We start from the raw sequence: 12,077 nt of genomic DNA, 5'->3' as shown, positions 1-12,077 counted from the left end.
TATCCTGGCAGGTCAGATGTGGATGGTGATAAAGGTATGTAAACATATCCTGGCAGGTCAGATGTGGATGGTGATAAAGGTATGTAACTGTATCCTGGCAGGTCAGATGTGGATGGTGATAAAGATATGTAAACGTATCCTGGCAGGTCAGATGTGGATGGTAATAAAGATATGTAAACGTATCATGGTCAATCTAATTAAAATTAGCTCCACTATTACATGTGGATCTAAAGACAGCCAGTTGGAGCTCATGTCCACCAATCAAAACCTTACTTGCAGAATCCTGCCAGTGATTTAAAAATAATTTGAAAACATTCCGAATTATCCTGAGGGTATACGACATGTTTCGTGTGAATTACGAATGCCTTAAAACATGTTTTATTTTATAAAATAAATAATTTGTAATGTAAAACTGAAGACTGATTTAGTTTTTTTTAAATTTTATAAATAAATAAATAATTTTTAATGTAAAATTGAAGACTGATAACCCACCCCGTACGTAATGGTATGGTTCGCTGTACTGCGGCCACTAAAATAGACTCGCCCGATATTTTTAAAATTTGTATGCTCCCAAATAACGTTATAAAAGGCGAAGTGTGATTGGTCAATATTTAAATTATTATTTACAGACGAAATGTTACCTGGACATTGGGGACTACGCAGTGTTGTTAGTTTTAAATCACTGGCAGGATTCTGCAAGTAAGGTTTTGATTGGTGGACATGAGCTCCAACTGGCTGTCTTTAGATCCACATGTAATAGTGGAGCTAATTTTAATTAGATTGGTATCATGGTATGTCAGATGTGAATGGTGATAAAGGTAAGTAAACGTATCCTGGCATGTCAGATGTGGATGGTGATAAAGGTATGTAAAAGTTGAAGAAGTGTCTTTGAAGCGAAAATTGTCATTGGTGACAACACAAAGGTATATAAAAGTTGAAGAAATAACTCAAATGCTCGTTGATGACGACAAGACCGTAATGCATGGTTAGGGCCGTATCTCTGCACAATGCCGAGTCGAATGGGTATTTGTAGACGTTTATGTGAAGCTCAATTGTTCCTTGATGATGACAACACAAAGGTATGTAAAAATGAAAAAGGAAGGAATATTACTACACGGATACTTTATTTAGAGCATCTCTCAGGAGCCAGACGTATGGAAATGGTGAGATTGTATGGAGCACTTACTTATGCCCGTCGTCCCTTCTGGGGCATAGGCCGTTGGCTACAGTTTTCCAGAGTTGTCTGTCCTGAGCTCTGGTTTCAAGCTGCCTCCAGGTGTATCCTGTCTTCTTGGTGTCCACCTGGAGGTCTCGTTGTCTGTCCTGGACTCTGGTTTCAAGCTGCCTCCAGGTGTATCCTGTTTTCTTGGTGTCCACCTGGAGGTCCCTTCGCCGTATGTTCTTTGGGTGGCCTCTTTTCCTTCTGCCTTGTGGGTTCTATGTCAGAGCCTGCCTGGTGATATTCGATGCTGGTTTCCAGAGCTTATGACCAATCCATCCTCATCGTCTCCTTCTAATCTCATCTCCAGCAGCCAGTTGGTGTGTTCTCTCCCACAAGTCGATGTTGGCGATGGCGTCTATTGTATGGAGTATCAGAGAAGAAATATTCTAGTTCAGTTAACCAGTAGAAAAGTGCCAGAAAGCCGTGCTAGAAAAACTGTCTATCAGGCGTCCCCAAGACCGTAATACGTCCTTTTCATTCATTAATTGGTCTCGTCGTTTACGAGGTAGACGGCCGTTGCTACCTGTTCATTATGCCATTCCATAAGCAAACGTAGTACGTGACTCGTGTCGCAAAACCCCCCCCCCCCCCCCCCCCCCATAAAAAAAGGACTTGTGCTAGAAACTATTTTATTACATATATGGGCAGAGACAAGTGGGGAAAAGAAAAAAGCATTTATTACACATGAGAGCAGAGAGAAGTGGGAAAAGAAAAATCAAGCGCGAATTCAGGCGCACACACACACTATTTTTTATCAAACAATCCACGCCTGATTTATGTTGACATGGCCGCCAAGATGGACAACACGTTTAAAAATAGTTACGGTTGTTTCGTTTTTCCTAACATATGTGACGTCAAAGCTTATGATGAAGCACTGATTATAACATCAAAACGTATCTAGGGCAAGAATTAGATAATACTCGACGAGCTACGAGGCAATACCGAGCCTTTGGCGAGGGAAGGACAATATCAGTCTACGAATGCAAGGTATTGCCGAGTAGCGAGTTGGGTATTCTATTTATTACTCATTATGACGTAAGTTAGTTGTTGACATGACTTCCACAATGGAAACTATTCTTACGCATAATTAACTGCCTATAGTGAAGCACATATTATGACGTCAAAACGTTCTCTCGCGTAGTCCATTTCTCACAAAGTCCTATGCAAATAAAATTTGGATTATAGCTGAATCTATGTAGTTCCAGCCAGTGCACCACGACTGGTATCTCAAAAGCCGTGGTATGTATTACCTTGTTTGTGGGATGGTGCATATAAAAGATCCCTTGCTGCTAATCGAAAAAAGTAGCCCATGGATTGGCGACAGCAGGTTTCCTCTCTCAATATCAGTATGGTCCTTAACCATAGGTCTGACGCCAAATAACCGTAAAAAAAACGTGTTGTGTGCGTCGTTAAATAAAACATTTCTTTCTTTCTATGTAAGTTCATCTCAGTGCATGTTAATTTGCTAATTAAAATAAACTCGCAATTTCGCCTCACGATATCATAACAATTACTAATGAAAAATACTAACACTAATAGTTTAATAAAGTCATAATTTTACGTCACGATATAACATTATCCCCGCCAAAAAAACCAAAACAAAAAAAAAACACGAAAAAGTAACGTTTTTGTTTTAAAGCGGCCTTTTTTCATCTGTAAATCACCTTCTTTTTGTGTTGCCAAAAGACTTATTTTATACTACGTACTATCCTTTCCTTCATTTACAGGTTTGTGGTCAATGTTTGTTTAATTTTTTTTTTTTTTCACTTCAGCCCTTTTGTATGGGAATCGTAGTCCCTGATCCGGATACGATCATCCCGTGGGCGGTGGAACACGACGTAGTCACGGACATGCACGAACTGTGTCAATCTAAGGTGAGAAATTTATTTTTAAAAGTTAAAGTTTGTTTTGTTTAACGACACCACTAGAGCTCATTGATTAATTAATCATCGGCTACTGGATGTTAAACATTTAGTAATTATGACATATAGTCTGTAGCATCTTCCAATAAACAAAGAAAGTAAAGTTTGGTTTGGTTAACGAAACCACTAGAGCATATTGATTCATTAATCATCGGCTATTGGATGTCAAACATTTGGTAATTTTGACATATAGTCTTAGAGAGGAAACCTGGTACATTTTTTTCTAATGCAGCAAGGTATCTTTTATATGCACCATCCAACAGACAGAATAGCATATACCACGGCCTTTGATATACCAGTCGTTGCGCACTGGCTAGAACGAGAAATAGCCCAATTGGCCCAACGACGGGGATAGATCCTAGACAACTCCCCCCCCCCCCCCCCCGGAGGTTATGGCTCTGTATTCCATAGTTTTATCCTGTGCGATTTAGGGTTTTCTAAGCTAGTCTTAGGAATGGCAGTCCTCCTAACGGCGGTGCAGGAGAGATGAAACACCCTTTTAGGGATCTTCTAAGGGAATGGCGGTCCTCCCAAGGACGAAAATCTTATAGTGGATCATGGAAGCAATTACGACTCTGTCTTGTTCAAAGATACGATGATTTTGATCTCGGAATACGGTCTTAGATTTACAATATCAGTGTCTGTATATACAGTATGTTTTTGATCATCCTAATGTTTGTAATACATGTATATCAAAGTGGATTTTACTGTCCAATGTTGTTTCGTACATGCACAATTAATTGGGACGTAAAATCAATTTTGAACTATTACAGACATTCGCACAATATACAAAGAAGCTGATATTCCATTTTCATTTCAACTTATTTCCGTACTTAGATCGAATTAAGGGGCAAGTACGCTGTCCTGGGCACATACCTCAGCTATCTGGGATACCTGTCCAGGACAGTGGGTTAGTTGTTAATTGTTAGTGGTTAGTGAGAGAGAAGAGGGTGTAGTGGCCTTACACCTACCCATTGAGTCGTTAAAACTCGCTTTAGGTGGGAGCCAGTACCGAGCTGCGAACCCTGTACCTACCAGCTTCATGTCCGATGGCTTAGCCACTGATGTTGGTCAATATTCCAAAAAGGCATATGTATTTAATGTGTTTTTATCCCTGCAAATTATGTTAAAAAGAAATTTAAAAAAAAGTTTGTTTTATTTAACGACGCCACTAGAGCACATTGATTTTTTACCTTATCATCGGCTATTGGACGTCAAACATATGACCATTCTGCCACTGTTTTTTTTTTAGAGGAAACATAGGCTACTCTTTTACGACAGGCAGCAAGGGATCTTTTATTTGCGCTTCCCACAGGCAGGATAGCACAAACCATGGCCTTTGTTGAATCAGTTATGGATCACTGGTGCACGTGGTTTACACCTACCCATTGAGCCTTGCGGAGCACTCACTCGGGGTTTGGAGTCGGTATCTGGATTAAAAATCCCATGCCTCGACTGGGATCCGAACCCAGTACCTACCAGCCTGTAGGCCGATGGCCTAACCACGACGCCACCCGAGGCCGGTTTTAAAAAGAAATTTAATACTTCTTTATGGGACTTAGATGTGTGAGTATAGACAGAAGATATGGAAGAATGGGTTTTGATGGTATATCTATGAAATGTGGACGGCCTGTTTTCAATGGTTAAATTATAATTAAAATACATGTATTAACTCAGTGGCGGAGCCAGAAAATCCATTTAAGGGGGGGGGGGGGGCAATGATATGATGTGGAATGCCAAGGGAACTTTGGAGGGGGATAGTAAAAAAAAATGAAAATTAATATAGCAAAATTTAGGGGTGGGCGGGCACCTGGGTCCCATCTCTATACCCGCCTCTGTATTAACTTATGTAAAACTGATCTTTCAGAAAGCGAAGGATGCGGTCCTGGAGGATCTACACATCGAAGGGAAACAGGCCGGTTTGAAGAGCTTTGAACAGGTATGTAAAAATAGCTATTTCCTTTAAAGTCGCAGACCCCTAGTTTCAAACAACAAAAATGGACACTAAGTTTAGTTAAAGAGACATTCCTGGGTTTGCTGCATTGTAAGATGTTTCCGACTAATAAAATATTTCTATGATTAAACCTACATATTAAATATATTTTCTTGTTTAGAATATCAGTGTCTATATATTCAATTTGTTTCTGGCCGTCTTAATATTTCTAAGAAGCCCAAACTGGATTTTGTCTTCAAATAATTTCGTACGATTTAGGAAATAAAATGAAATTTAGCCTAGTACAAATATTAGAACGATCAGAAACACGTTTAATATACAGCCACTAATATTTTATGCAGAAAAATATATTTAATATGTAATTACAATCGTTAAAAAGTCTCTGTTAGTCGATAATATCTTTAAAATTACAGCAAACTCAGGAATGTCCCTTCAAGTTAAAAACCTGTAACACATTTGAATAAAGTTACAACAGAGTGAAACAAGAGTCTGTGACGTTGAAATAGGGATTTATCCTTAAGAATAGGCTAGTGCTGGTCTCCACAACCGTTACTTCTCAGACACGCGTTCTTTTTTTTAAATGTGAAAAATGCGTTCTGTGGTATAAGAATAGAATAGATGTTTAACGACATCCCAGCACGAAAACTTTGTTGTATTAGAAACACCAGGATGACCAGAAACACTTCGGCTGTACGGAAATGGGTTACCTAAACAATAAAATATAAGTAATGTCTGATTTCAGTTATGATAACTGGCTCCAATAGTGAAACATATGCCTTAGTGTTTAAAAACTTGGGTCTGTCACTTTAAGGCTAATTTGGCCTTAAAATAATTTCTGCAATATTTCTGTAAAATATAATTCTTTGCTTGAATTTGCGCGGTTATTCAGACGTCCCTTTATTCGTGGAAGCTGTAGAAATGTTTTCGCTTTTGTACTGGCACACGCTATTATAGTGGCAGTCCTCTTAACTCGATAGATCCATTCAACTGATTGGGGTTTTTCCTCTTGTTACAAGTGTACCACAACTGGATAAAGGCCGTGGTGTGTGCTTTCCTGTCTGTGATAAAGTGCATATAAAAGATCCCTTGTTGCATTAGGAAAAATGTAGCGGGTTTCTCCTCTTGTGACTACATGTCTAAATTACCAAATGTTTGACATCCAACAGCCGATGATTAATTAATCAATCTGCTCTAGTGGTGTCGTTAAACAAAACAAACTTTAATTTTCGAATAGACTGGTAATGGATTTCATTGGTTGTTAAAGTTTAAAGTAATGACCAATCAGATTTATTTTCTGTCTGTTCAGCAATTCATGATTAGTCCATTACTTTTTATTTTCATCAGTGCAAAGTCGAATGGGCATTTGGTAAAGGAGTGGTTGGTTTCACGAATCTTTATCTAGCGCCTCGTTTATAAGAGGACAGCCACTCCCGAGATCCTTTACTGGAGAATTAATCTCTCGTACATAACCATAAAGAGGACTGCAACTCACAGACTAGTTTACTAAATCAAACACTAGCACAGGACAGAGCTCATTGAAGTAAATACATGACCTCAGGTGAAAACCACATCTTGTGTTCGATCTTGGAATGGGATGTAGCCCAATGGTAAAGGGCTCGATCCCCGTCGATGGACCCATTGGGCTATATCTTGTTCCAATCAGTGCACGACTGATATATCTAAGGCCGCGGTATGTACTATCCCGTATGTCTGATATGTTGTCGATCTGGGATCGATCCCCGTCGATGGACCCATTGGGCTATATCTTGTTCCAATCAGTGCACGACTGATATATCTAAGGCCGTGGTATGTGCTATCCCGTACGTCTAATATGTTGTCGATCCGGGATCGATCCCCGTCGATGGGCCCATTGGGCTATGTCTTGTTCCAATCAGTGCACGACTGATATATCCAAGGCCGTGGTATGTGCTATCCCGTACGTCTGATATGTTGTCGATCTGGGATCGATCCCCGTCGATGGGCCCATTGGGCTATGTCTTGTTCCAATCAGTGCACGACCGATATATCTAAGGCCGTGGTATGTGCTATCCCGTATGTCGGATGGTGCATATAAAAGATCCCTTGCTACAAATGTAGCGGGATTCCTCCTTAACATTACATCTTTTGTCAAAATTACCAGATCTTTGACATCCAATAACCGATGATTAATAAATCAGCGTGCTCTAGTGGTGTTGTTAAACAAAACAAACTTCAACTTGTGTTTTCTCTGACAGGTGAAGGACATCAAGTTGTGGCCAGAACCGTTCACCGTGGCCAACAATCTGATCACCCCGACCTTTAAAGCAAAGAGGCCAAGCTGAGGCAGAAATTCAGAAGTGAAATAGACAACCTGTATAAAATGAACAACTTGTGAACACTTGCTGATCGGTTCAGAATTGAAATCGACAACCTGTACAAAATGAACAACTTATAAACGCTTGTTAATCGATTTAGAAGTGAAATCAACAATATGTACACAACAACTTGTGAACACTTGTTAAAGGTGCGTTCTCATTATGCGATTAGTCGCACCGACTTGTCGCATGCGATCAAATCGTACCACTTAAATCAGAATCACCTAAATCGGAATTTTGTATAGCATACTGAGAACACGCTTAATCGATACAGAAGTGAAACTGAACAAAATTAATAATTTTTGAACACTTGCTAAGCGATTTAGAAGTTAAATCGACTACCTGTATAAAAGTATTAACTTGTGAACACTTGTTAATCGATTTACAAGTGAAAGAAGCAAGAGAGTTGTGAACACTTGATCCATTATTCAGAACCGAGATTGATAACCGACACAAAATTAATAACTTGTGAACGCTTGCTAATCGATTTAGAAGAGAAATCGACAACATATAAAAAAAATTGACAACCTGTACACAATTAACAACTTGTGAACGCTTGTTAATCGATTCACAAGTGAAAGAAGCAAGTTAGTTGTGAACACTTCGTACATTATTCAAAACTGACAAAGATAAGGGGCACAAAATTAACAACTTGTAAATACTTGCTAATCGGCTGTAAGTGACATTTAACAATTTGTGAACCATTTAAATACACAGAGGCAAAATCAGGAATAATATTTATTCAATTACTATTTAATCTTACTATAGTAATAAAGACAATTCTGACTGTACTATAACAAATATTTTATTGAACATGTGTGATACAAAATCTCGCATGCGTAGTATGTCTTCACACGAATGACGTCATGTTCCTAGCCAGGACGCTCAGCGTTCCATCAATTCTGTCAAATTTAACCATTTCCAGACGAAGTAAGTTGTGTTATTTAATTAAAATTTGGTTAATCACAATATAGAAAGGTAATACATGTAATAAATACAGAGCCACATACCAGTTATTTTGCCATGTTATTTATTGCACCCGTTTATAGTGCGCAAGATTCAAGTAATATTCTTGCGCACAATGAACTCCGTGGGCCGATTTACGAAGCCTGTTTACGCCTTACACGCGTGTAAATACAAACATTTACTATGCTTGAACACCTGCGTTTCAGAAAAAAGAGGCTTCGTAAATTTGGCCCTGTATGGTGTGTTTGGCGCGTGTGTAAAGCCTTGTAGTATGTGTGTGTATATGAAGTAAAACAAACAGTGAAATCAATAAAATCATGGTTTTATTTCGTTATAATAGCGACAATATCTCAGACAGTGTCTAACAACAAATATTTCCCACTGTTATCACTGACAGTAGTTAGCACAATAGCAAAAATACATATAAACTGTCAGGTTTTCGATTTTTGCTCGTACAGAGTAAGGGGAAAACAAATATTGACCAAAGAATTATAGAGTGCCAAAAAAATTTAAATTGAGGATTTATTGTGAGCATTCCATCAAAAAAAAAAAAAATACACACACGAACGAGTTTTTGCATGTCATTAAATTCTAATTTCTGCGAATTACCGTAAATGTTGGAATATAGGTCTGACTTGGATAGAGGCTGGGTTTTGTCATTTAGTTTCAGAGCGTCCCGTTGGAGGGGGTGGGACGCCTAGGTTTCTAGTCAAGGAATTACGGTAATCAAATATGCACAAAATAAAACTGAATTTCAATCGTGTTTGTAATGTAGTATTGTAGATTAATCTACTAAAATGTAACAAAACAGGGTGCATAAAACAATGTGTGAAATATAAAGCACTAAACCGATAAATTGGACACACAAATATTATAAATTTCTGATCTCAGGATTTGTCAGAGGGTAAAACGGATATAGCGCCGTACCCAAATTATTTTTTTTCCAAGTTAACCTTTTGACAAATTTAATTACTCTTTATCATTGCTGTACGATTATCTTAATCCTAACTTTAAACATAACCAATTTTCTTTAGGGGGAGGCTCCTCGTACCCCCTGTTAACTATGGTTACATTCAATTCCATAGCGCCATGCCCCCAAAACAAATTCTGCCAGATAAACTGGATCTGTAATAGAAAGGGTTTTGTTTCTTGCTCTTTTTTGAGATGGTTCCGTTCCGCCCCCCCCCCCCCCCCCCAAACAACCCAACTATGTGCAAATGATCATCACTATACCTCCTAAATACATTTTAGATTAGTGACCACACACACACACACACACACACACACACGGGGCCTGGGGCAAATTCGGGCAAGCACGAGAAATATTCGGGCAAAATGAGCTTGCCTCAAACCCCCATCATTCTAACAACAATATTAATTACAATCCATGTAAAAATGCTTAGCGATTCAACTGCTTCCCTAATAGCCGTTTGACAGTAATGTTAATGTGAATAAATATTCATCCACAACATCGGGCATGTTTGTTTAATTCAGGCAAACATCAGCCTGCCCCCCTACAAAAATGGGAAATGTAAGCCTATGACACACGCACACGCATGCACGCACATAGATTCCTGGTTTAAGTCGCCATGTATGGATACGATATTTAGGCGGTCACAAAATTCTGTTGCCTGTGCAGAACAAATGTTACTGGGTTAGTCCCAGCGATAAAAACTCGGCCATCACATTCACATCGGCTGCTCTTACCAAAAGGCAGCAAGATGGAGGAACAGTACTTTAATATATAAATATTACAATAAACAGAATAGTATAGATCAGATCAAAGCCTGTCATACAATATGATGATGTAATGGTTGGAACGGGAAAAAAAACGTTCCACCGTGGACGACCCACTGCACCTCTGTTGGTCACCTACAGGCTATAGTACACAACACCATATAGAAAACACCTAGCAACCAACCCAATCTAATTAAAATTAGCTCCACTATTACATGTGGATCTAAAGACAGCCAGTTGGAGCTCATGTCCACCAATCAAAACCTTACTTGCAGAATCCTGCCAGTGATTTAAAACTAACAACACTGCGTAGTCCCCAATGTTCAGGTAACATTTCGTCTGTAAATAATAATTTAAATATTGACCAATCACACTTCGCCTTTTATAACGTTATTTGGGAGCATACAAATTCTAAAAATATCGGGCGAGTCTATTTTAGTGGCCGCAGTACAGCGAACCATACCAATACGTACGGGGTGGTTATCAGTCTTCAATTGTACATTAAAAATTATTTATTTATTTATAAAATTTAAAAAAAAACTAAATCAGTCTTCAGTTTTACATTACAAATTATTTATTTTATAAAATAAAACATGTTTTAAGGCATTCGTAATTCACACGAAACATGTCGTATACCCTCAGGATAATTCGGAATGTTTTCAAATTATTTTTAAATCACTGGCAGGATTCTGCAAGTAAGGTTTTGATTGGTGGACATGAGCTCCAACTGGCTGTCTTTAGATCCACATGTAATAATGGAGCTAATTTTAATTAGATTGCAACCAACCATAGTTGCTCTTTTTTAAAAGTCTCCTAGCAACCAACTATAAGTGTAGCAGGGGATGTAGTTCCGTGGTATGACACTCGTCCGAGGTGCAGTGGCTTGTAAGATCAACTGCCCTCGATGGATCCTGATTTTTACCATCCCAGTCAATGATATGGAACAGCATATCAAAGGCTGTGGTATGTAACTCTTTCAATGGGAAATGCATATAAAAGATTTCTTGCAACTATTTGGTAGGAGCAGTTTGCGTGATGGAAGTGGGGTTTATTTTGGTGTTTCTTTTGCTAAAACCAGGGCTAAAAATTCACAAGAATCCATGTGGATTCCCATGGAAGCAGTCCACGGGAATCCGATTCTAAACATTTTCAGAGAACTTTATCAACAGTGTTAGTAGCATATGACACAGAATTCTTTATACTAAGTGTATATGGATTAGTGTATATAAAACAACCTTTACTATTTAATGGAAAGAATAACCAATTTGTCAATAACAGTGTATCCAATTTTAAAGCAAACAAAAAAAAAAAACCCAAAAACCCCACCCAAACAAACAAAAATGGTTTTTTTTTTTTACCAACAGTTTTTTTTAATGGTTGGATCCATTTTTCTTTATAGTCAAGTTTTTTTAGGTGTCTTAGCAGCCCCAAGTTCAGCCAGCAAACATTTGACTAACGTTTGGCAAGTAATTGATTGGTTCCCAACATGGTCATTTGGTTTACTGTGAAGCGCATAAACCAGTATAACGGACGTTTTTTCGCTCGGTCTGGCTGAACGCAGCCCAGGTTACATTTCAAAGATTGCTTATTTGTAAACAGCGCATGGGATACTTTTGTCAACGTTTCTACTGACAAAAAGATTTATTGATTAAAAAGAGCAGGTAATTCAAGGCTAGGAACATAATATCAGTGAAATAACATAGAAATGTTTTATGTATTACTAAATTTGGCACACTAAATTACTGTCTATTGTTATTATGTAAGAATTGAAGAAACATGTTCCTTTTGATTCTCTTCGTTGGCAATCTGGTTCATAAAAATGGGTCAACCACCGCTTGGCTCCAGACCAGACTAGTCTCGATAAACCACTATGTTTCGAACATGCATGGATTCGATTGTATGCTACGCTTTTGAAGCCAATT

The 12,077-nt window shown here is 38.4% G+C and overlaps 1 protein-coding gene across 1 annotated transcript in view; it reads left to right on the top strand.

The window, feature by feature from the left end:
• Nucleotides 1-8,464, top strand: part of LOC121376880 (long-chain-fatty-acid--CoA ligase 5-like) — a 66,645-nt gene extending 58,181 nt beyond the window's left edge. The window contains 4 exon segments of the mRNA XM_041504665.1: nucleotides 2,995-3,096; nucleotides 5,012-5,083; nucleotides 7,333-7,411; nucleotides 7,414-8,464. Coding sequence (XP_041360599.1) covers nucleotides 2,995-3,096; nucleotides 5,012-5,083; nucleotides 7,333-7,411; nucleotides 7,414-7,472 — 312 coding nt within the window. The 3' untranslated portion in view covers nucleotides 7,473-8,464.
• The last annotated feature ends 3,613 nt before the right edge of the window (nucleotides 8,465-12,077 follow it).

This window comes from Gigantopelta aegis, chromosome 7 (genome assembly GCF_016097555.1).
Source record: "Gigantopelta aegis isolate Gae_Host chromosome 7, Gae_host_genome, whole genome shotgun sequence".
Classification (NCBI taxonomy): domain Eukaryota; kingdom Metazoa; phylum Mollusca; class Gastropoda; order Neomphalida; family Peltospiridae; genus Gigantopelta; species Gigantopelta aegis.
Note: the sequence above shows the minus strand (reverse complement) of the source record. Positions and strands in the feature narration are given on the sequence as shown.